The following is a 27,256-nucleotide window of genomic DNA, read 5'->3' on the forward strand; positions in this document are numbered from 1 at the left end:
CAGCCAAAAGTCACAAAAACGCTGGTACGTGAGGGGACAGAACTGTGGGACTCTTTTGTTCAGTTTCTTCCCCCAGTTCGACTTTGTATTGTGTTATCAATCTATTTATCATAATTCATGCTCCATTCACCTGCTGAGCAGAGGCCAAGGCACTTCATTTCATTGCATTTTGATGTACATTGTATTTTAGAGTGCACATGACGAATAAACATATATATTGGCTACTTCAGGTATGATGCTATGGCTTGGCTATGGAGAGTCTGGTCTTTGCATCAGATTTTTAGATTTAAATTTTAGTCTGTTCGGAACTGTTAGTCCGGAACACGTTGGTTTTAAGAAATGTTGATCAAAAAAGTTGATCAAAGTCAGGTCAACAAATACATGGCAATCAATAATGTCAAATGATTTTTGTAACAGATTCTATATAGTGAGTCTGAACGTGTTTCACGAAGGTGCAGAATCATTCCCACTTGTTACATTATAAGCAGAACATATCTCCCTCTTTCTATCACATTGTCCCTCTTGTGCTTGCCATAAAGGGGAGGGCTGGGGTTGAGGGAAGGGTGGTGGTGGTGGTGCTGGTGGATGGGGTGTGTCGGGGGGTAGACCGAAACTGCTGACATGATCCTCGGCTGCCAGCGTGCCTTGATGTGAGAACGGCGGAACATGCACCAGCACAGGTCATCTGGGACGAGGTGTCCAACACACCCGCTACCCGCACGCACACACACACACACACACACACACACACACACACACACACACACACACACACACACACACACACACACACACACACACACACACACACACACACACACAAGCGTAAACCCAGTCACAGTCACCGCCCTATTCCCACTGGAGCCCTTGAAACATCAGCACTAGACAGCTGCAGCAAAGAGACCGGGATTGACAGAAAAGAAAAAAGAGGGATACAGAAAGGGAGAACGTTGTCAATGCGGATGCCAGCCGAGCATCGCTGTGCGTGTGTGTGTGCCGCTACATACTGGAGGGGTGAGGATGCCTTTTGCAATTTATCAACAATAAATTATAACAAACGTATGGTAGGGGTATGCCCTCCAACATTCACTGCATATCACTATTATAGTACAGTGGGAGTGATATAGGGTATCGCATTACACAGCAATACTCACAGCTCTCTCTCTCTCTCTCTCTCTCTCTCTCTCTCTCTCTCTCTCTGTCTCTGAGGGTCAAGTCACACATGAACGGCTCCGGGCCGGTGCGTCCCACGGTGCCCATATTTATGGCGCCATAAACACAAAGCCACCGCAGCCGACAGCGAGCTCTGTGATGGAAAAGCCAGGAGGGGGCTGAGTAAGTGGCTGAGGGGGGAAGAGGGGTGATCGGGCAGAAGTTGATTCTTGAAAACCACCACCTCCAAGAGTGATGAAATGAAGCAGGGAAAGGCGCACAAATGGATCAATCAGGTAATCGATAGCCGTTTAGAAAAATGAAAGGCAGCTCAAGATTGGCGGGAGGTTCAATTTTGTTTGGCTCTTATTAGCGCTTCCTGATGTGTGTTAATCTTCGGGAGCAGGAAGGGTTGAGATGGACGTGAAGGCTCAGGGCGTGTAGGTGGTTGAACGCTCTTTACAGTATATCACATCACAGGTCGTTATAAGGGCAGAGTTAAAGAAGGTATGTCAGAGCACAGGAAATGGGTAATCGGGAAACTCAAAGGGCAAAAGAAAGAGTCCCCGACATAACAGCATGAGGACATTGAGGCGAAGAAATGGCGACTGCTTTCCAGAATTGACGACCGATTTCCTTGAGCGAAATCAAACAAAACGCCGTCAAAAAAGGCGCCCAAATTCGCCGGTTATCTCCAGGCACCAAACCGAACCGGCATTGTGCGTTTGCTTTGTGTTTCGGCGCCGAAACGCAGAATAAGAGTCCTCAATCTACCCGTCCCTGAAAGCCGCTCTCTGTCTTCCTGACAGGCGGCTGTGAGGGAAAACCCAAAAAACACACTTATCTGCACCCGACACCTAATGGACAGAGGGGACACTGGAGTACGCCCAGTCGCATCAAGAGGGAAAAATAGAGCAAAGGATACAATTTGAAATGAGCATTTTGACCTTTGAAGCATTCAGTAGCAGAGGGTGAATGAGGGTTTCTCCACGGGCTGCTGCCAGGACATGACTATTGATGCGGCAGACAGCTTTCCCTTTGCCACGTCTGCTCTCACAAGATATGACCGTGAAGGTTCAAAAGTGGAAAGAGGAGCCAGCATGGATACCCTGGCTCCGATACATATGCAAATACAAGGGTCGGGCGTGGCTTCTCTTGAAAAGCAGCCGCGTTTCAAAAGGGTTTTGTATATTTTTTTAATCAGTTCCCAGGTTATACAACTTGTAATACAGTATCATAAAATGAAGTTAGCACTTGATTTAGCCCCATTGGGGAACATTTAGCGGCTGGTTGATACAATAAAAGACGGAATGACGTCCATAAAAGATGACAGTGTGTGTTCCATGATAAGATTAGATAACACTATATTGGTCCCTGGGGGAAACTTCAGGTGTTGATGATGACAAAGTATTAAAAAAACTTGGAAAAAAATAGTCACAGTCACACATATACTCCAACAGCTAAGGGCATCAGTATACAACATCATTAATGGAAATATTGTAATGTGCATATCAAAATACCAACTTAATATATATGTAGATATTCATATTTAACCTAAGATCTTTACACTCACTTGTATAAACTTAGTTGCCTGGGTGGAAGACTTCATCATTGCTAATTTGACATCATCAAAAGCAATAAATGATGCTGTGCCTACTGAGACAATTCCATCTGTGGCAAGTAGGGGGTAGTCTCTCTCTGTGTCTGATCACTTTACCATGAGCCCATTCTGTTATTTAACAAGTCATTTCTGCTTCAACGACAGGAATCACAGGAGATCATGACAATGCGATTATTTAATACACAGTGGATGTTATTGGTGGGTTTTTCTTTTTAAATACCAACAGTCCTTCTTCACCAATATATTTTGTAATTATATCCTCTCTAATCTATGATTAACGATACTAATATCGCCATTATTATTATAATAGCTGTTACTGATATTATTATTGTTACACTGCATTGCTATTATTTCGTTATCACTATACAGTACTATGATTAAAGTTATTATGTCATCATTATCACTACTATACAATTTTACCGTACTATATAAGTATTTTACTATACTGCTTTACATACAGTATATCCCACTATCTACATAACATAACACACCACTTTACTAGTATATTTCTCAGAATTGCCGTTACTACTATACACAATATTATGCACTTAAAGGATAACAGTTAACAGTTAATAGTATAACATTCTTTTAGGTTGAGGTTTATTGTATATCTATCTATCTATCTATCTATCTATCTATCTATCTATCTATCTATCTATCTATCTATCTATCTATCTATCTATCTATCTATCTATCTATGTCTATCGATCTATCTATCTATCTATCTGTCTATGTCTATCTGTCTATCTATCTATGTCTATCTGTCTATCTATCTATGTTTATCTATGTCTATCTATCTATCTGTCTATCTATCTATCTATCTATGTCTATCTGTCTATCTATCTATCTATCTATCTATCTATCTATCTATCTATGTCTATCTGTCTATCGATCTATCTATCTATCTATCTGTCTATGTCTATCTGTCTATCTATCTATGTCTATCTGTCTATCTATCTATGTTTATCTATGTCTATCTATCTATCTGTCTATCTATCCATCTATCTATGTCTATCTGTCTATCTATCTATCTATCTATCTATCTATCTATCTATGTCTATCTGTCTATCTATCTATGTCTATCTGTCTATCTATCTATGTCTATCTATGTCTATCTATCTATCTGTCTATCTGTCTATCTATCTATCTATCTATCTATCTATCTATCTATCTATCTATCTATCTATCTATCTATCTATCTATCTGTCTATCTATCTATGTCTATCTATCTATCTGTCTGTCTGTCTATCCGTCTGTCTGTCTGTCTATCTATCTATCTATCTATCTATCTATCTATCTATCTATCTATCTATCTATCTATCTATAGTAGTATAGTATATACTAGCATTATCAGAGTATAGTATACTGTATAATAGTATACTATAACAGATCTTCTCTGTCTCTGTCTGATCTTCTCTCACGGTCTCCACTCATTTCATACCCTTGCCCTCGTGCAGTATTTTCCTTTCTGTCCTCCTTCTTCCTCTGAAGCTCCTCTGCCTTTCATTCCCCTCCGCCTGCCCCGTCTTTCTAAATGAATCACGTCCTGTTAAAGGGGACCTACTATGCTCCATTTTACACAACTAAATATAGGTCCACAGGGCCACAAAACATGTTTTTTGATTTTTTTTTTTTGGGAGGAGCCACCCTCCTGGGGCCCCCGAGTTCTGTGAGCCAATGGGGTTTGAGCTTTATTCCGGGTTGTATTTGTCCGTAAACTTTCACTGATTTCACCTTAACAGTCCACCAAAATCTGATTCTGAACACATTTGAGGCGAGAAATACGCAATCCAGTTGCTGAATCACCCCTCATATTAGATCTACGGCCTCATTTAATAGTTCGTTCAGACTTTAACCGCGGTGCCTGAGGGCGGGGCTTGGAGCCTTTTTTTTTTTCATTCACTTACAGAAACATCGGAAAATAAAATAAAATAAATGAAATAAATATATTTATACTGTAAATATAGATATGTTTTGTTTTTTTTGAGAAACACAGAGCAGATCATGCACCGCAGCTTACAGAACGGTCAACCTACCGTGGACACACACACACACACACACATTCTGCTCAGCAGATTGCATTCTGGGTAATGGGAGACCCTCTCGAGCTGCAGCCGTCCATCACTCCTGCCAGTAGACGCAGACACCTCTCACACACCCACACACGTGGTGGTGATGATGTGCACACACACACACACACACACACACGCATGCACGCACGCACGCACACACACAGAAAGAAAGACACAGCCAATCCTTACATTTCCATCGCGTCCAAGCTGGTATTAATTCCTCTTTCTTTTAAAAGATTTGTGCTGGTCTTTAAGCCCAAAACAGAGCACTCCCCATGCTTAGCTCATAGCTTCCTAGGTCGCTACCTCCAGCCATGGGTGGAGTGACTCAGATGGAGGGCGCTTCTACAGTAATGGAAGCCGGAAGTGGCTTCAAATCTGAGCGGGTTGTTTCACGACATGTTTCGTACAATAGACAGCTCACAATAAACTGATTGGGGTGTCCCATTTCACAGTTTGTGTGTTAGTAGGCCATCAGAGACCCAAAAGTATGTGCACAAAGCACTGAAAAATTGAGTCTTACATAATAGGTCTCCTAATAATAGGTCCATCACACACACTTTCTGGCTGGGTGCGTCGTGGCTCTGGGCACTCTGGGATAGTTAATGGTTTTGATATTTTCTCACCGTAACGATGGCTGCTCTCTGTCCGCTCGCGCCTCCCGGTCCAATGAGACGCAGGCTTTTATCAGAACCAGTGGCTTGTAAACAATAAAGTTAAATTAGCTGGATCACAACGCAGCACAATTGGGAGAGGAAGTGCCATCACTGTAGGCTCCATGACTTTAGTCTTTTTTAGTTATTATGGGGCCATGGACGTTACATTTTCTCAACCCAATGCAATAATAATAATAATAATAATAATAATAATAATAATAATAATAATAAATGTGGGCCTCCAACCTTATTGAGAGTAATAGAGGGAAATAAAGGCAAGCTATGTAGATTTATGAGAATCTCAATCTTGTTTTTTCTTTATAAATTAAGCTCACTCATGTACCACCACCTACTTCCACCTTTTACCTCTCTATGTATTACTATGGTGGATGCCACACAACACAGAGCCAACGAAAGAGTGGTGTGAACTTTGACCAATCCAGTTGTACTGAAAACAATATATTTTGATGATATTATGAATCATCTGTTAAAAGGAATGTCTTTATTAAATTGCTTGGTGAGCTACAAATTGAATGTCTGTGCGCTACCGGTGTTGGAGACCTCTGTTCTGAAGGGTCCATTCCAATTCCAAATTATTATTGTCAATACATCTTATTACGACATGTTTATCTCCCGTACTAAAACATATCCATCATTAGATCTTCTTTTAACTCCATCAGATTGTTCTGTTTTGATCCCCTCGTGGGAAACCCAGAGACGTAAGCAAGAAGAGAGACGCACAAGATCATAAGAGGAAAAAAAAGAGGAAAAATTAACAAATACCGAGCGCCCTGTTTGGAAGGTCAGCCAAAAACCTCATGGATGAGATAACCACTTAGGAGTTAGAACACGTTCCCTGTAATAAAAAAACCCATCCAACACACACACACACACACACACACACACACACACACACACACACACACACACACACACACACACACACACACACACACACACACACACACACACACACACACACACAGACACAGCAGCTGTAATGCACTTGATATTCTGGAAATCCAATCAGAGTCTAATTCTTCCATTTAGATGCCAGGGTGTGTCTGAGAAGCAGCAACGTGGAAGTAAGACTCCCAAAGCTCCAGTCAAATCACCAAGCGATAACTGAGAGACCCGCTCTCACACACACACTGAGGAACGCCAGCCGGAGATGACTGTGCCATATAGAGTATATACCCATAATTATTATGAATCATCAAAAACATCTAAAAATGACTCAGGAGTCAGGAGTCCCACTGGCAAGAGTTCTTCGTTTGTTTGTTTCGTTATTTATTTTTATTTCCATTTTGCATTTCTCTGCTGAAATAAATAATTTCCAGAGAAAGAGGCTAAAGGATTTTTGACTTTTGTTTTCTTTTGCAAGAATTCCACCTCCAACAGAGCCGAACCGACTCCGCAGACTCTCGTCCATTGTTCACCCAAAGGCTTCGCTCATCAGGCGTTAACACCAAGTGAATAAAACGAGCAAAGACTCGGAATATCAAACAACCCTTTTTTTCACTGAGTGACTCGTCAGGAACCAAAGACTCAAACCTGTCACCATTAACTGGTAGTTATGTGTTGAATCTTGGAGCTACACCCTAAAAGGGCACACACACAGGCAGGTCCTACAGCCAATATCCCCCTCCTTAAGGCATGGCAGCACTATATAGAGATAGATATAGAGAACATTTTCTAGACGGGACAAGAGCCCTTCCCCTTGAGTGTGAGGCTTTGTATTTTGTTCCAGCATAAACAATGACTCGTGTGTGTCTCAGATGGCCTCGGAGCAGATGGAAGGGGACGCGTATGTGTGGCGGGGGGAAACGCGAAACGGCTTCCTCGTCGCTTTGGTAGCGTTACAAGGAAGTCTCACATGGCGCACACCGTCTCGCCCCAAGGAAAGGGATGCTGTGGCGTGATTCAGAGAAAAACACTCAAACCCCATAATGCACTTCATCACAAAGAGGATTAAATGGAGGTGCGTATAATCCCATGAAAATAAGAACCGTTGTGATGGCGTAATCTTAGAATGAGACGTTTTTAATCTGCATAGGGAGCCGGCACGCTTCTATGCAGGCCGCCATGTTGCACCGCCATGTCTCTACAGTAGCCTAGAATGGACAAACCAAACACTGGCTCTAGAGAGGGCCTTTGGCTTTTTTGCAACGTTCGCCGTTGTTGCACCTCCATGGAGAGGGGTATTCAGTTGGTTGCGATCTGTAACCTCACGGCTAGATGCGACTAAATTCTACGCAGTGTACCTTTTAGTTCATTATCTGGGCTCCTTTCTCATTACCACCCCGTCCATATTCATTGGCTATGCCTTGATCGATGGCTCTCTGTGTCTGAGCAAAGCAGACAAATCTTCCTGAATTATTAACTTAAAATTATGACCAGGTAATGACTCTCCCCGTTGGAGAGCCCCTGATATCGCACAGGGAAATTAATTGTTATTACTAATGAGAACTAAAGTAGATTGATTCCAAGTTGTGAATATTCAATCAAGCACAGAAATACACCTCAGCCCGACCAATCTTAGTCTCATAATTAGCACATTCTACATTTGATGTCATTCTTACCACGCTGATAAAACATTAGTGTTGCAGCTCAGGGTGGACGTGTGATGTCAGAAAACACACAACAAAACACCACAGCTCTGAAATGTATCGTATGTAAACAAACAACATCATATGTTGGCGGCAAAATTTGATCTCCTAAAATAAGGAAGCACATGCATCATGAAAATGGATAATACCATGAAGATGGATTTGCAACATATATACAGTATTGTAGTGCAGCCTTGATGATAGCTTTTAACCTGTATTTATCAAGGTAATATACTGCATGATGTCAATTTATCATCATACTGTATATGTATATTATACCTTGACTGTATCATAAATATTTTTTGAGGAAAATCAAAGGTCTCAAAGTTAAGTGCATATCCACAGCGCTTTCTCATCCAGAAGGGCTTCTTAGCGTGTAAGGTTTTGACAGTATATACGATAAAAATATGATTTAAAAAATAACACACACTGCCAAACCGTAAAGGTACGCATCTCCGACAGGGCTATGAACGGTGAGTGCGAGAAAGTTTGGTGTATCTCGAAACATTGGGAAAACTCGACGGTAACGAGTTTCAAAACTGACACCTGGAGCACCGATGTGTGTCCGATGCCGAGCTGTACAAGTCGTGTTGTTGGTGATGCATTACTTCCTCTAACAAAGTAACGCGTTCGTCAGATTGGTATCAGCAGACACCCAAGAAAATAAAAAATGGTACTGTGCCATTGTAATATTTTTCCTCCATGAAAAAAAGGTTTTAACAGGTTAAGCATGAGCAAATCCACTGACCCATGGGGAAAGGAAGACCTTTTCTTTCAACCCCTCAACACACTTGCGTTCACTGAACACCCGGTGCAGAACAAACACCTTCCCCGTCCTGGAGGCCGTTAATAAGGACAATCAGCATGAAGTGGGAGCACTGGGGCGTGACAGAGACATAGGAACAGCAAGAAGAGATGAAGAAATGTGGAAGGAAGCTGCTCGGGGCTTGGCCATAAAGCCTTCGGTCAGGCTGCATCTGCTACCTTGGAACACATTTCTCTTTCAGTGTGTGTGTGTGTGTGTGTGTGTGTGTGTGCGTGCGTGCGTGCGTGCGTGCGTGCGCGCGTGCGTGCGTGCGTGCGTGCGTGCGCGCGTGCGTGCGTGCATGCGTGCATATCACCACCACGTGTGTGGGTGTGTGAGAGGTGTCTGCGTCTACTGGCAGGAGTGATGGATGGCTGCAGCTCGAGAGGGTCTCCCATTACCCAGAATGCAATCTGCTGAGCAGAATGTATGGGGATCAGGGAATCAGGGTGCAAAAGGCAGGGAACACCAATGGTGCTCCCTGCCTGCCTGCCTGCCTGCCTGCCTGCCTGCCTGCCGAGAGAGAGAGAGCATGTACACATAAACTGTATTCCCCAGATTTTCACTCTCTCCTTTTCCTCTCTCCTCACTCTCTCCTTTTTGCTGGAAAGGGTCCTGTCGTTTCTGCTGCCTTCAACGGTTGGACGCCACACTGAGATATTTTGTTTATTGTGGCTAAGCTCAATGGAACAGAAATAGAATGCGGAGCAAAGAATGAACGTGGCATGTGGGAGGATAGATCGATTCAATGCAGGGCGCCAAGGTGGGTGACGCCGGTGTCAAACTCTCATCCGTGCAGCGTCACTTAGTTGTGATACCTTTGGATTTTGGCATTGTTAAGATCATCTCAGCAGACCAATACCACACCTCAACATCCATCCTTTGAATATGCATTAACACACACACACACACACAAACAAAGTGATAGATCATTGTCATTATTGGGTGAGCACTTTTCCTCAGAGTGCTAAATGGGTTTGTGCCAGGCACTCGCAGGGGTCTGAGTCGGGCTCCCGGCGAATGTTACGAGACAGTTATTACATAAGTTCAGGATCAAATTATATTTAAAATCTGCTGAATAAACCCTAGCATCATTATAAATATGAGACGTTCCTTAGAAATGTGTCCAAGGTAGCAAAAATGTGCAGAAATGTACATTTCCCCCTCGCATAATGTGTCCGGGAGTTATCAAAGCCCCCACGCATGTCATAATCTAAAAATTGAATCGCCGTAAATATAAAGGGTGAAGTCCTCGCCGCCCTATCGATTTGCCATCATTTTGAGTTATGAGGTAATTTTTTCTCAAAGATTTGCTCACAAAGAAATTCCACTAAGCTGACATTTGGAATATGTTTTAAACTCTAAGGAAAACAGGCATTTCGCTCTAAAATTAAATAGAGACATATACAGGAGAGGTGAGGCTAGATATGAGAAACTGGTTCAGGCCCCAAAAGAAAGGTACTAAGATAGCAGTGGAATAAGGTATGAAAAGGAGGTAACAAGGAATAACAGGACATGTACACTGGTGACCAATGACACTTCAGGAGACAGATTTAGGGAAGGACTTCCTAAAGTTCTCAAGGTTGCGAATTCCGACTTCCGAGGTCGGATTTTCCCATGATCTGACTTCTATGGATGGCAGCAAATTGTTGGACAACTGCACTAGAGGTGTCGAGCAGTGATGGCTGCAAGAGAAGTTCACACAAGGTACGGAAGGAGTGCAGGATGACGGTCGTCATTGTAAAAAAAAAGGTATCTTTACAGTTTTTCCCGAATAGATATTACAAAATTTCCTTGTATTTCAAAATGACAGGAAAATGTTATTACAATTACAAGAATAAGCTGTTTATTGTAATGTTTCATGTGATTTGACAAAAAAACAAAACTGTATAAATTTAATACATTAAATATCTGTTTTTAAACAGCTTTTAAATTACAATTTTAACAAAACTAACTGTAATAAAAGTATTCTTTATTCACAAAAGTAACAGCATTTTCTGTCATTTTACAAAATAAATTATTTTGTTATGGCGATTTATCACTGTCAAATACATAAAATGACTGTTAATAATACATTTAAAATTGCAAGAAAATATTTAACTACGACTTCGCTGCTGTCCACATTCATATCCCAAATGGATTACTGCTGAAACCAGTCAATGAAGGCACTCAGAAAGAAGGGCGGAACAGCAGGACGCAATATAAGCCTGATCATGCTCAACTCTGCCCCTGTCTCTGTCTGTTGCTCGGCAAAAATTGTGTATGGGTGATGGGAACATGGCATAGTCTGTATTGAAGGTTGTCTGTCTCCCACGGGATCCCACTGTTGAAACATGATGATGATGTGTCCTCAAAGCACTTTGTGTCTTCTTCAATGAATATTCTGAAAGCTTCATAAAGGAACTACTTGGTAAGTTGAAACATAGGGTAGCCCAACAAATATTTTTTGTTTATCTGGTAATATCACCCTGCGTGGGACCCACATGAATAATAGATAGATAAATAGATAAATAGACCAACCTTGCGAGGGGGCACCCATGAATAGCACCGGATCAAAAAAATTGTGTGTGTGTGTGTATGTGTGTGTGTGTGTGTGCGCGTGTATGTGTGTGTCCTCTGAAGGATGCAATCAGGGTGCAATTTGCACACATTGTGTTTTTATGTTATTTTACAAAATGTCCGTATTGAGCAAAACAAAAAAGCACCGTGCCCCTGTCTGGATTTAACGATTTCATCCGCGAGCTTGCACCAGGTACACGGCCCCACTCCGCCTGACAACCACTGTGCATTTACCGCAGCGCGCTGTGTGTGACGACTTTGTGACTTGTGCGCATGCAAGTCAGTTCAGGACTGTGGCCCCCAGACACACTGGAATCTGATGTTGTCACATTTAAAAAATAAAGTGAACAGCCAGACGAAAAAATTTGGATCCAAGCAATACATCCAAATCCAAGTCTTGCAGTGTGAACATAGCCTTATAGTTCCTCATGTCAGCACAGAACTGCAGAAAATGATGTTTTTCGGAATTATGCACCCTACTAATGGACTGAACTGTTAAGAGGGTTCATGGCGAGGGTGTCCATGATACGTGGAAAAGTTGTGTATGTGTTTGTTGGAAATCGAATTTGCTTTCAAGTCTGTCTTGGAAAAGGATTATTAATCTCAATGCGACAACCCCATTAAAAGAAGCTTTATTATTTGCATTCGTAATCTATCTGAATTTGTTTCAAACTAGTGTGACCCTGCCTAAAATAAAGTGTTATCAAATCCTAACACTTGCATACAAAGTACATATTTTGCGCTGTACACAGATTATGAATGAGTTCTCAGTTTTATGCAATACTGACAAGTAAGGTGTTAAATATGTGGACATAGATCTGGGATCTCTGCTTCCAGCTCCTCTGCAGTCTCATTCCCAGAACACTGGACATGGTCTCATCCCTGGAAGTCTACGTTCCATCAGCATGAAGGAGAACACAAAAAAACAAAACCCAATTCAGAGTGTTTGTCTTGTTCATTATTCATGAGGTGGCTTTTAGAGAATCGATACAGCTAAGGGGCGGGGGATGTTTCTCTCCAACAATCCACTCATAGATTATAGGAGTGACAAGGTCCTGGAGGAACAACTCAGCAGAATCCCAATGCATATTAAAAGATCCCTTCAACCTGCCTCTGGTTTCTGCAGCACTGGAAAAAAAAGGACACTGCCCTTAAGTTGTATACATATGAATGGGATTTATATTATATTAAAATCTATTTCAGCTTAAGTTGACTTGTTTAACATGAACAAGACCACTCACTCACCACCTTCTATAACCTTATAGCCCTATAACCTGGTGTTTTGTGAGGCAGCAGACATTCACTCTCACTGGTTTGGGAAAATTAAAATACAGAAATAAATTCAGCTGAATGGAAGAATCAAGTGAGCAGGTTGGTGGCAGAAGAGTAGGCACCGCTTTGCAGATTGACTGTGGTTGTATGGTGGAACAATTTTAACATTCACTTGCAATAAATGACTTTCAAAAGAAAAAAAAAAAAGTTAAATAAATGAATAAAACATTTAATTATTACAATTTTTATTAATAATATTTTTTAACAATACTATGAATATTAATAATGAATAATTAATATTAATACATAATAACATATTAATAAAAAATATTGATTTATGTATTATTTATTATAATAAAGTTAAATGCTATAATAAATATTTTAATAAATAATTAAAATGAATATTAAATAGAGCTGCAGGCAGCAATGCACAGGGTCCAGTTTAGTTGCAGCAATTGTACCAATTACACAAATTACAGTTTTCCGGGTTCTCGTGAAACTCAATTAAAATGCTATGTCCGTTGCCAAAAACAGGACTAAACTGTAATGAATTGCACCAATGCCAAACAGTGGACCAGGTTCATTTCACCACTTGACGACCATCTCTCTGCTGCACTAGGTTTGCATTGGATAAAAAGATGATTCGCCAATAAAAGAGTGAAGTCGGCGAAGATCCTGGAACGCAGCATCACAGGAGATGCTGCTGCTGTCTGTTGTCTAGATCTGGCGTAGATCCTGCACAGAGCAAGCTATACGCAGCATTGGAGTCTAGAGCGCACCACGCACAGTGGCCCATGCGAAAGCCCCCCAGAGCCAGAGCCCAGCAAAAACAGGCCCTTCGGGCTAGACCCCTAAATAATGAAATATCTCAGGAACTTTACTTCCTCTGACTGTTCACTAGTTCCATGTATCCGTCTATCTTTCCCTTGTACACCTCCATGTCTCCATGTCTCCGGTAACGAACCTCCCTCGTGAGCCAAAGACAAGAGCGGCGCAACATTCACTTCAGACAGACAACCAGGGGAGTAGGTGGGGAGAGAGGGAGAGACAGCGAGACAGAGAGAGAGAGAGAGAGAGAGAGAGAGGGAGTGATAGAAAGATGAATGTTGCCTATTTACATTTTGGTACCGCCATCTCTCTAAATCTCTAATGAGATCATGGCATGGCAAGTAAACAAACAGGGCTCCTGAACACAGGCATAAATATGTATGTACACATCCAGTTGGACTGTAGAGCCCGGGGAAGAAGGAGGAAAGAAGAGAAATAAGGGGATGAAAGAGGAAAAGAAAGATAGTCAGAGTCAGTTTGAGCCCCTCAAATTAAAAGATGGGGGGGGGCAAAGAGTGCAGGGGAGAGACCAGGGGAGGATGAATGACTGCCAGGGAATGGTCAGTTTGAGAGAGGGAGTGAAGAATTTCACACAAACCTCTGATCCTCTGTATATTTCAGAATATTACGGAATATTTCTGAAAATTTATATTATAGGTCATTATAACTCTCAAACAAAGTACAATGCACATATTACGTTTTATGCATTTTTAACTTTGAATAAATATTGTGTCCTTCGAAAACGGAAAATATCAAAGTAATCGGTCAATTGACAGTGGTACCCGGGAGATTACACCCACATCCACCAACAAAACCCAACAAAATTACTTGAAAATTACAAAATACACTAGGTTATGAACAACCGAAGTGCCAAACCTGTACAAACATCAACATTTCGATTGAAGCTTCGTGGCGGCTGCAACAGGAGGCAGCGAGTCATCCAATCAGAGGGGCAGTGGAGCACCAGGGACAAACGCGGGCCAAACTTTTTTGGGTCAAAATTTTTCGAGAATTAGCGTCCAATCATCAGTCAACTCTCATTTATTTATTCAAAAATATGCATCCGTGATCTTTGAGAGTACGTCTAAGAAGATCTATCGCCACTAAAGCAGGGTCATAGCATCTGTATTTATCTATATTCCTCAATAAAAGATGACAGTTAACAGAGAGTTGTACAGAACGACAATTATTTCACCAAACACATGGAAAACAAGACACTAGACCCTTTCAAAATGATTAAACAATGATGACTTCAATTTGAGAAAAACGAAAAATTCCTTTACCCAATGTCACAAATTAAACCTTGATGAGTTCAACTCAGTTCTTTGGCCATTGTAGCCAGAGTCAAGATTGGGAATCTCTCAAATGGAAGAGGCGATAATGATGAATCCCTTTGGGAAAAGAAAATCCCTTCACAAGGTAGATTAAAAGTCAATATTAAACTGGAGGCATGTACTGTATATGATATTTTTTTCTCATTTGGATTTGTCAAGGTGCACATCATAGTTTTCCATAATATTCCACAATAACAGGTTAAGATCGGGATTGTCACGTTTTTCTTTTGTTCTTTTTCGTGATCAAAGTTTATTCGACAATTACGACGTCTGAAATGTGAAGCCTGAAGAATGTGAAGAAGACACATCCACATTTACTCTTGTCTTTTTATATACATTTACTCTTTACTGACCGACTCGTCAAGGACCGAATCTCAAAAAAAGGGTCGAACCTTTTATCACTTCCAATAGCCCCCACCTTCAGTGTGAAACTTAAGCTTGTTCTGATGGACACGGAGCTGATCTTCTGGCTGGAACTGACGAATTAGATGACTTGGTACAGCCTCGCAATTTTGGTCTTGCTACGCAAGTGCGACAGTAGTTTCCATCATTTGTTTTAAGTGGAATTTCAAAAGATTTCGCAACTGAATACCTGCGGCGGCTCCAAAGTCACATTAGTGCGCCGCCGCACAGCCATTGAGAAAGACCGATTTCGAATCTCACTCCCCTCAGAGCCGGAATCCAGCGAAGACCTACCCGTCCTGTCCCTGATGGCCAGGTTGTTGCCCTTCTTCAGGATGATGTCCAGCTGGTACATGGCTGGGTTGGGTGGCAGCGACGGCGGAGAGGGGGGCGCTGCATTACTGGGCCCCACGATGTTGATGCCCTGCAAAGACAAGACGAGACAAGACAAGAGATCCATGTCAGCGTGTAAACTCATCTGGACTAAACGATTAAATCACGCATGATGAAGTCTCGGCTAACTCTGTCCCACCATGCAGAACACTTTAGTCAATGAGGAAGAGATTTAACTGAATAAGGTGTAATGGAATGATTGGTTAATGGAATGAGGGAGCGGTAATAGCGGTGGTAAATTAGGGAAAGCTGTGAGCATTAGGCTCTTGAAAGACGGCACTGAATGAAGTTTTTACACGTCATGCTTGAGCCCTGAGGTCCGGGGGTTGATGACGTGTCCTGCTTGGACATGAAGCTCCTCAGAGAGAGCCTATTATGCTCTTCCCTATTTTCTGTCATATATATAATGTTACAATATCGGAGGATAATATAAGACGAGGAAATAAGGAAAACTAAGGGCTGAGAAAATTGCTTTTTCTACGCTTAGCACGATGTGACGTCAGCTCGTCACGGATTATTTCACGTGGTCATCTGGTCCATCTGATCCGCTGTGCGTTCCTCCAAACAAAACCAATAAAAATAGTGTGCTTTTATTGGTGTATTTATACTATTTTATTTGCCAACATTTACATAAAACAAAAAATCCCGGCACGCAAGAGTCCCGGTGCGTCGCCGTGCAGTGTCCGGGTCCTCTACAAGCTCGGAGCACGGCAACGAAAGTCATCCTACTGGCTCATAACTCGTGGCCTCAGGACGGTGGCTCCACCCATTTAAACAGAGCGTCGGGAACACAATGGCTTTAGAGGTATGTTAGAATGGCTAGAATGCATAATCTGAGTGGTATTTTCAGCAAAAAAACTTCAAAAACATGTTTTGGGGACCTCAGAGACCTATTTTAACTTGTGTAAAAAGGAGCATGATAAGTCCTCTTTAAGTCTCCCTATGCTAGCGCGCACCGCCGTGACCTGGGCTACCATGGAGCTGACGTCTACTCAGGAGTCACAGCCCTCCAGCTTGCAGGGTTTTCAGGGATAATCTACCTCCGCCTTCCTTGTCCTCTCATGTTGTTTTTTTCTCCTCCCGATTAGACATCCCCTTGCATGGACTCCCCTGTCATATCTCCCCAGCTAGCTTACTCCGAGACGTGGCTAAGAATAGCGGTAGAGGATTAGGGAACGCCAGCAGGCCACTGGAGGACACTAATGACCACTGACAAAGAGACATTCACAAAACATTTACAGCCAAAAATGGTTGAAAGCTATTCATTCACGCCCTTACTTTTGAACAATGGACCGGAAATACAGCCAGCCAACCCGACTTTGTGATGATGTGGTAGGGTTAGCTTGAACCCTTCTCGTGAGATAAAACTCGAGACTCCAAGCGGTTATAACAAGCTCATTGCAAACTTTACAAGGAACCCCCAGGATGGGGCATTTTGTCATTCCCTTTTAAAACACACGAATACAGTGGTGTGGGGGTGGTGTGGTTTAAGCAGCCACACCTGTCTTGGGTCTAGGTAATGGGGCTCATGACCAGGGTGGCTGTACACCTGTTGCTCGTAAGAACAATCAATGAGCAACAGGTAAAACCCCCCCTCCCCACACACACACACACAGGAGAGGAGCCCTTGTCATGACATGCAGTCCATCCGCTCCGTGCTTGTTCCATCTTGCCCTCTCTCTCTACAATAAAACCGGTACTCTTCAACCCCATCGCCTGTGTCTCTGTCGTCAGAGGGCCCTGAAAACACCACTCGGTGGCGCGTGGCAGGCGGAACTGCCACAAATCCATTAGTGCCAGTGACATTGTTGGGAATCTGTCCAAAATGCTTTCCCCACGTTCTCTCACATGATGCAACTGATGATGACTCTCGGTTCCAATATATGGCGATATAACTACACCCAGTGGGAGATTATTTACAGCTAATGTTCTCGATAAAAAGGATCTTGGGTCAGTCTGTTTGTTTTGCTGTACAGCCAGGCACGAACAAGCCAGAATAATAGAAAAACACAAAAGAGCTTGTTCCACTGATCAATTGTTTGTGGACAGGTGCACCCAGCTAAACTGAAGCCTGGAACAATCTAATGTGAACATTCAGGGACAGACACATGGACGTAATGATGTGTGGCGGGAGAGGACAGACCGAGCGCAACAGTTAATCTAAGTGTGTGTGTGTGTGTGTGTGTGTGTGTGTGTGTGTGTGTGCGTGTGTGTGTGTGTGTGTGTGTGTGTGTGTGTGTGTGTGTGTGTGTGTGTGTGTGTGTGTGCGTGTGTGTCCAAAATGACAAACTCCTCCCTGGACAGGTGCCTGAAAATACACTCTGGGATTCAGAGAGATATGGAAATAGAACATAAACTACTGTACGCTCTCAGGAAATTGGCTCGGGAACATGTCTGTGGGTGTACATTATATATTAGCACTGTCAAAGTTACAGCGTTGGCACCCAAGGGATTATTTCAAACAGGATAGCACGTTATTTATATCTATTTTATCTAATTTACCTTTATCTATTCGCATCCTGCTCAAAAGCCACTCTGCCTTTTGCATCTTCTTGATTAAACTAAAATACACTACAGTAATAGCAAAAGATTTAGTGTGGAAATACCTTATAGTATCACTGTAGCGTTACTACATTGTTTCTATGGGGGTTTTTTTGTTTGTTTTTCAAACACACAATAGGGCAATTATATTGATATTATAATGACATCATAGTTAAATATATATATAGTGCATTTGAAAGAAGAACTTAAAATAATATCATTGTAAAGTGAACCCAGGCTCCCCCGTATCTATAGATTCAAGAGGTTTATATTATCTTGTTGAGTCTAACTTAATTTTTATTTTATTTTATTTATTTATATTATTCTAGGTAGTGGCAAAGTGGAATTTGGCCGAAACACAAAGTGCCAGAGTTTTTCATTTATCTTCATTGACCTGCATATTGCTATTGAGGGCGTTGCTGTATTGCTGTATATTTGTTGCATAATTGGCGACAGAACGATGTGAATTTGCACGGGAAAAAAAAACACACATTAAGCCGAGAGATCAGACTTCTGAGGGTGCTGTGTGTGGATCTGACGCCGAAAGTGCTCCCGTGAGACCCATTTCACTCATTTCACTCAGCCTTGTACGTGAGCAGGATCCAGCTGCAGGGAAAACCATCCCCACAAATCAATACCTAGTATAGAGGATTTTCTCCCTCCAAGTCCAATCGACCGCAGCCTGTGCACATCCATGGAGGTGGTTAGCGATACAGAAGAGAGTGTTGTGCAGGAAAAAAGGTTGAGAAAGGGAGAGAAATACAGAAAGCAAATAGGAAGCTAGAGATAAAGAAAGATAAGAGATAAAAGTCATCCAGGGTGAACCATGCATCCACCCTTCCCTCTACACCTGCTCCATCTCCTGCACCTCTGACAATGGAAAAAAACATTTGCTCGCATTACAAGCCACCTTTCCATCTCTCTAGTATACGAAAAGCCTTCCCTTGTGCTTAAATGTAATTTGAAACCTGTTCATTAGCGGCAGATTGACAACAGAAAAGGCAGACAAGACTCCATGTCACAGGAATACATATTAGTGGTGTAAGTTCAATTCATAACAGTTGCCAGTTTACCATTTCTTGATATATGCCTCTAGATATTTCAACTTTCTTGTTTCAGTGTCTGTGCTGTCAATGCTTACCTTTAATATTGAGAGTCCGATGTATCGGCAAATCATTTCACCAGAAAGCACTCGGGCCTTAGAATTCACGGCTTTTCAAGTTCTGCTGAGCCTGAACCCATCACAAAAGCAGTTCCTTAGTATTACCTATTATATATACACATCCAGACAACCCTAAACTCTAGAAGACCCAAACAAATCCCTGTTGGACTCTCACAACGGTTAATCAATAGCAATGTTTCCGCTCCATTCCATTTGATGTACTTTCCGTTCCACTAGCAGTATTCAAAAGCGCATTTCGACTTTCTGTGTATATCTGTGTGTGCATTCACTAATATGCGTGTATGTGTGATGGTATATGAGTGTGTCAGTGTCCTCACTTAACGACAAGTTCCGTTGCTCAGCCCAGGTCGTTTAGCGAACTTTTCGATAAGCGAGGACCCGCCCCCTTAAGCGTTATTTTAGTCTTGGGAGATTGCGAACGCTGGTGTAGTGAATGCGCGATGAGACACTTGACGTTGAGACGCCGCGCTGCGTACCATATGCCGCAGTATGGTACGCAGCGTACAAGACAGACCGGTCGGGGAGCTGGTCGTAAGACCGTACGGTCGTTAGACAGGTAGGTCGTTGAGTGAGGAGTACCTGTATTCCTACCTGTCTTGATCAGGTAGTTGATTCCACGCTGTAGCCCGGCTCACCCCACAAGGCTTAAATGCATCACACACAAACATATGACAGTTCTCGGGCCAGTGGTGCATATTCCCTTCCCATCCCCAATGGAATTCACCGAAACAGGACACTCACTTGAATCCCTGTTGATGACCCATTCGTACCTTATTTAACTTTACACAGCCAGCTCTATTTTGCTAATTCAAATTGAATGCCTTCTCATGGACGCACCACTCTCTGAAACCTTGAATCGGATGCCTGTGCTCGTACCGCTTGCTCGTCTGCCACATCATCCTCCTTCTCCTCCCTCAACAAACACAGAATCGGTCCCTTTTGCGCTTGATGGAACTACTTTCATATATCGCGCCGTTTTTGATACTGCTTAATGTCAAATGGGAAAGTTAACACTGATACGAATAAGGAACTAATAAATCAGAGAAGAGGGGTTTCCCCATTCCATACAGAGCACGACCCTGCCAAAAAACAGGGTTGAGGATTGGAAATAATGCTAAAACAACAAAAGTACAGTATGTGGATTTTGCCTTCATGAAACAGTACAGAGCGCAGGTTTCACATCCCTCAGTACATGTATCATTGCATTAAACGTATATAGAGAGTATTAATGCAACTGAAGCTTTGTCAGGCCTGTTGACTGGATTATGCCTTGTGAAATACTCGGCCAGGACAGGCAGGTCCAAAGGCTAAAATATCCAAAGTAGCAGTAGTTTATTGGCTTTTTTCAATTCAAATGTAAAGAAAGCCTTGGGTATTCATCGGGTATTCAGAGGGGCTTCAGGTTTAAGTGGCTATTACGTCAGCGGTTTTAAAATCTCAAATAAATGCAATGTGTTCACGTTAAACTTGAATACCTTTTATTAAAAAATGACACATAGCCTTCAGGTTAAGAGTTCTTTAAAGCTCCTATTGTTGCGAAAGCGAAGCTTACGCTCACTTTATAAATGGAAATCAGTGTGGCTTAAAAACACCAATCAGCATACAGTATAACACATTTCTCATTCAGCTTCACTGTTCAATCAAAACTGGTCTCATGTCGGGATTAACCTGCATTTAGCCCTCGGTGCCTCCAGGAGACCGCCTCTCATTTCTCACAGCAATGGCAGCTCATTTCCAACATGTTCGACGATAATATCTTTGCTCCAGCCATTAACAAGTAGCTCAAGACAAATATTCTGCGCTATTGTGCATAATCTCCGGGTGTGTTACAAAGACATTTAACTGCATATATGGATGAAAGTATGTATATGTATGTCACAAATAAACCTCTTGAATCTTAAATCTTGATCTTATTCATGCATCAAACCCACATGTTTTACTCTGATACTCTGATAAAATATCTTGCTGCTGACTATTACGTCAATACAAATGACATTGTATTGACATCTTTTGTTCAACTGTACGAGGGAGTGTTTCATTGTGTATTTCAGAGATCAGTGAATTATTCGGTGGCTGCGATGCACAAAGGCGCCGTTCCAAGCCTCCAGCCATAACAACCATTCATACACAATTCAGGAATGGGAGAATAGACTAGTAGATAGAAGTACACATTGTTCCTTCAGATATTATGATCAGGTTCAGCTATTTAATGGATCCAGCAAGGCTATAGGGCGCTAAAGTAGACCACCATCTCCCCTTGGTTGCAACAAATGCAGTATTAGTTTGAATATCTATTTGCAGGATATTTGAAGAATAACATTATTAAACTAAGCTTCCAACTGGCTTGCATGGGAAATCAATTGTCTGCAAATCCCCCCCAAATTCCCTCAGATCACAGCAGATTTATCAGAATGCAACACGTCAAGCCGTGGGTCCATCTTTTCAATTCCGGTGAAACACTATCATCCCAATTTCCGGGGCAGAATTTTGATTTCAAAGGTGGGAGAGGGCGGGGGGCAGTTAGTACGGGCACAAATCCTCAAAAGGGCTTTTGTTTTTCAAATAACCCTACCCGAGATGGAACAAAACATGACCATGTGTTTTAAATCATTTTGATATGTCCCCTAAATGGATGATCCTTAGGAAAATATTTTTTTTATGAAAAATAAAGCAAAAAGTGATGAAATTGCTCAATATATTGACCCACCACCAGGCGAAAAAGTGCAGAATAGCAGAATAAAACCACTCTAGAGATGTGTGTGTGTGTGTGGGGGGGGGGGTACCTACTTAATCTCATGCAATTTTTTGCTTAGATTTAGTTCAAATTTGCACTAAACACTTAACACACTTCAAAGCAAAAATAATATCAAAATTGGATTTGTTATGAAACCAGAGCCAAGAGGCTTTTAAATACAAAATTGTCATAGGCACTTTTTAAAAAGACAGTTACTTTTATTTAAGGTAATAGATGATGGTATCTTGGCACAGTTCAGGCCACCACATTGATTTAGAAACTTTGCATAAAAACAAAAAGGTGGTGGTGAAATAAAGCAAAACGTGTAAAGTGAGGAGTAAAATGCATTTTGTTAAAGGGATAGTTCGGATTTTTTGGAGTGGGCTTGTAAAAGGTGATGGTGATGTCACCAATGATGGTGACAATGAGAATGTCTCTCTCAATGGAATAAAACTCGACTCCAAGTTCAAACTCTGGCTCCTCTGCATTCCCCTCTATTTCACTTCCTCTCACCATCTCTTGTTCTCTCCCCTCAACTCAATCTTACTCTGTGGCCTTGCTTGCTCTCTCCTGGTTTATCCTTCCCCTCTGACACCTTTCTCCCAATATCCACCCACTAACACACTACCAATCTACTACTCCACGACCAACTACCGCTCCACCATTTCTCTGCGTCTCTCTGTAACTGCGACTGAGGGGTCTCTGATCCCTCAAACGCTTTTCCTGTTAAATGGCTCCTCTACGGTACCATCTACGGCAGGAGCCATTATCAGCCAAGAAATGCCAAAACCTGAGCTTCCCCCAAGAGCCGCTGCAATTAACACCAGCTAAAGTCAGATCGATATTTTTGACAGATTTTCCCTGACTGTTCTTTGATAGGAAAAGAAAGGGAATAAGGTCTGAAATACAATGTGAAATGCGAAATTGAATGACAAAAAACCGAAAGAAATTCAAATATAGATGGTTGAAGAAAGACTGAGAGAATGAAAACAATTACATACTGTACGTCTACTACCGTATGTTTATGAAAAACAAACAAAAATTCAACCTTGTTGGCAATATTTCACCATATTGATGTGGATATATGTCGGACCACATCACGTCACCTGACACCAGCTAAGCCCCATTTAGGCAAGACAGTCTGACACCTTGAATTTGTAAGCAATAGTTCAAACACAGCATCAGCATCTGGGTAGGTATAATTAATTCAATTAATAATGAATAATGAAGCATGCATTTTTCATGAATTGATGGGCTGACATTTTTGGTATATTTTCATTGTGGTTTTTTTTTTTTAAGATTTGAACATTAGATGTTCATCAGGACCATCTTGTTGCAAGTTCATATCAGGTTTCTCAAAAATGTTGGCGTTTATTTATTCTTTATTGAAGCGCAATGCAAAAACAATGCAACACATTCTTTTTGGGACTGCCTGGTGAGTCAAAATAGCACACACACACACACACACACACACACACACACACACACACACACACACACACACACACACACACACACACACACACACACTGCAGGATATTTAGTTATCGGGGCTCTTGTGCCTGGAAGAATGATTTAACTGTGCCCATTGGAAATAGTGAATATAGTGTATCATGTTAACATATCAAAATTAACAGGCTGCATATTTTGGGGTGAAAAAAGGTCTATAGCTGTAAAACTCTGCTAAATTTGGTTCAAAGGTAAAAAGTTACACCTCAGAGGGCAGAAGGGCACAACAGTCTTCATTTCAACAGATCTCCTACAACTTTATATCACTGTTGTTAACATTTTGGTCGTCAATAATGTTTAAATCCAGGATTAGATGAAGCTTGCATCTAAAATAAGCACATACACAAAACCTCTATCCCCCACCTAGCTCACACATACACACATACACTGTAAAAACACACGATTGTTTCTGTGCAACAAGCAATGCGTACCCAAGAAGGTGTTTTGATAGATGAATCGGATTTTTCGCAATCCACAAAGAACAAAGCATATGGTGCGGTGCTATGAAATGCTGAGTATCATCTCAATTCAACGCTTTTTCCATCGTGGTGCAATGTGTGGTTAACAAGCCCTTCCATGAGAGTGCAGAGCTGGCATCTTGTTCCGCCATGGTTGGTCCATTAAAAGATAGGACTATCTGCAGCAACATCTCAGCTCTCTCCAGCTAAAAAGTTCAAAAATAAAAACTCGCTTTAGAGAATTTTTGACCTGCAGGGACAATCTGAACCCACACAGAGAACTAACTTTTGCTCTAAAAAAAAAAATGTTTTCACTGTTATAGGGGAATACCAACCATTTCAGCATTAAAATGGTGCAAACTGTACCCCCTGACTTATTATGTGGCCCATTCAACCAATTCCTACCCTTCTCTGTTTCTGAGAAACAGCAGAAAAAAAAACTTAGCAGTTAGTCCCACATACACCAGCAAAAAGCTGAGACCCTAAGGAATCATTTGAGATGCCGCTTGACACTGTACATCAATCTTTTCTATCAATTAAAAGGTAATAAACATTATATATTTAATTTTGCCCAACACAATTATTAATATTTTATAATATATATTCCATTATGTGTGTTTAGTTGCTGCACCAACTTGTGCGTTGATATTACTTATTACACAGCTTTAGTACACTCTAGCCGTTTTCGATCACTTGAGAATGGGTTAAAGAGGGTCAAAAATCCCCCCGAAAGACCACCTTAAACCTCATGAGCTTGGAAAAACTCTTGTGAACCTAATGCTGTGATGCAGTTTGAATACATTTTGAAAGTTAAAGATTTTCACGTTTGGATGACAAGCACTATTTTCAGAAGACGCCATACCCAATTTAAGTCTAGTTTCCGCGAATACAGGAAGCCTAAACTCAGTTTAGAAACTGAGCTTGCGAGAGCTCGTCAAACGCAGACTGCGCCGTGGACCCGGTACCGGCCGTATCACCGGTGTACTCTTTAGCCGCAACCCCTAGAGAGCCTCATAGAGATTAATGGACAAGCTCAATTCCATTCCAAACCACACGGCATTAAGAGGAAATGTAAGGCCTGCTCGAGCTTTTCCAGTGAAATGAGCCATTGGTTCCTTGGACCACATAACAACTCAGGGCCAACCCGTTAGGACGGAAACCGACGACTCATTACGGTTCTTATTATCATGCTTTTGCCCTAACACCCTTTGAATAAATGGAGTCTTCCACACTTCACTGCTGTTGTTTTTCAGCCACGAACGAAACAGCAGGAAGAGATTTTGTGGCACGGTGGCGCAGTGCATTTCACTGCTGCCTCTGCACTTATAGAAGATATCGGTTCTGTTTGGTGTTCTGTGCCGTGAGCTTAAATAAACACACGACTGAATCAGACCAATGAATCAGACCAATCCCAAAACATGGGACATTAATGAGAGTGTGCTAAAACATTAAAAATACCTTTGGTTATTTCTGCCTCAGTGTTGGGATAACAACTGTTTCATATTCTCTTTGGGTTCCGATCTGAGCTTGTGGAGAGAGGCAGGTCAAGGACGCTATCAAACAGAGCAATGTGGCTGGTCTCCACTAGGGGGCGTGTGGGAGGGGGGAGGAGGATACTCCTAGTCTCACCTACTGGAGTGCTGACATAGCTCGGACTGCACAAAAACAAAAACGAAAACAAGACAGAGTTCCAATAGATATTGATAGTGAAGGTGCCGGGGATTGCGTTGTTTACCTGAAGCAAAGACAAACTGTTCAAAATGCATAACAAATATAACCAACAAATAAATGTATTTTAATTGATGTTTCCCCTTTATTGAAATACTTTCTTAATATTGAAATATGGATTGTAATTTAATAGGATCAATATGGCTCACTTTTAAAATGATTCAAATTTGGCAACTATTCTGTCAGTCTCAGCAACCAAAACCTGATGCACGATTGCCAACATGGCAACCACTTCTGAAAGATAATTTTGGGCAATTTAGCGATTTAATGATAAGCCAAACCACAGTAGCAAGCGCAGTATGGAAACAGGTGAAGAACATGCAAACTCCACATAAGATGGGATCTGATCTAAGACTTGAACCCAAGGTGTCCGGTGCTGCCAGCCCGCAGCGTCACCTATTGATGGCAAAGTGCCATGGCTCCCCAAGGCCCACGGTTATTTGGAGCTGCTAAAACCCACACATATAGATCAGTTTACGGTTTAAATACCAACAATGATCATTAAAGGTTTTTGGAGAGGCCGGTGCTTATGGAGTCCCCCGCTTTTACTTAAGAGGAAGTGTTTTCCTACGGGAGGATCCATTCAGGACGGTAAGCACTGAAGCGTAGGCCGCACTTATTCATAATCAATGGAGAGTCAGTTAGAGAGGCAAGCAAACTACTGCCTGTCAGTAGCATCACGGACACACACTCGTCGTTATGAGCACTTACACACAGGTACACTTGGCCCCTAAATGGACTGCACGGGGTTATCAACCCGGGCAGGTTGAACATCCATTTCTCCTTCTCAAATCTGAAGTGTGAAAGCAAACACTCAACATCTGTTGTGTGCGATTAAGTGTGGGTGTGTGTGTGTGTATGTGTGTGTGTGTGTGTGTGTGTGTGTGTGTGTGTGTTTGGAGCTCTGCCGCCATATGCTCCTGTCCTCCGATATTCTGTATTCCGCGCTGGCTTTGCTCTGGGCTCTAAATGATCAACTGCAGTATGAATAAGTTAGTTGTCTTTGCGATATTTGTAAGCTGTTCCAACAATCGACGTGAGCACACACACTCACCAGCCGCTCTCAAAACGTAGCACTCCATACATTTGTAAAATAAAATGACGTCGGTACTGCAAGTCATTAAGTTATACTCTGCACACAGTCGATGTGATTCATTCCATCAATTTCGCTCAGTCGAATAAATGACTGCGCGATTAAATGATGTATGAGTATGCAGCGTAAGCAAGAAGATGGAAGAGAAATAAGAAGAGTCATCAGCTAAAAGCCGTCAAAATTCAACTTTGTTTAGACACCGCCTGACAGTCCATAAATCACACGAAACTTCATCCTGGTACATACATCTGCTTCACCAAATAAGGAATCATAGTGATGGAATAACTAATCAATCACTGTATCGACA

The 27,256-nt window shown here is 41.9% G+C and overlaps 1 protein-coding gene across 1 annotated transcript in view; it reads right to left on the minus strand.

The window, feature by feature from the left end:
- mctp1a (multiple C2 domains, transmembrane 1a) overlaps positions 1-27,256 on the minus strand; it is a gene marked incomplete at its 5' end in the record, with an annotated part of 175,249 nt that overhangs the window by 100,922 nt on the left and 47,071 nt on the right. The window contains one exon of the mRNA XM_080003866.1: positions 15,605-15,734. Within this exon, the coding sequence (XP_079859992.1) occupies positions 15,605-15,734 (130 nt within the window). The remainder of the gene's footprint in view (positions 1-15,604; positions 15,735-27,256) is intronic.

The sequence above is a fragment of the Zeus faber genome (assembly GCF_960531495.2).
Source record: "Zeus faber genome assembly, chromosome: 7".
NCBI classification, from domain to species: Eukaryota; Metazoa; Chordata; class Actinopteri; order Zeiformes; family Zeidae; genus Zeus; species Zeus faber.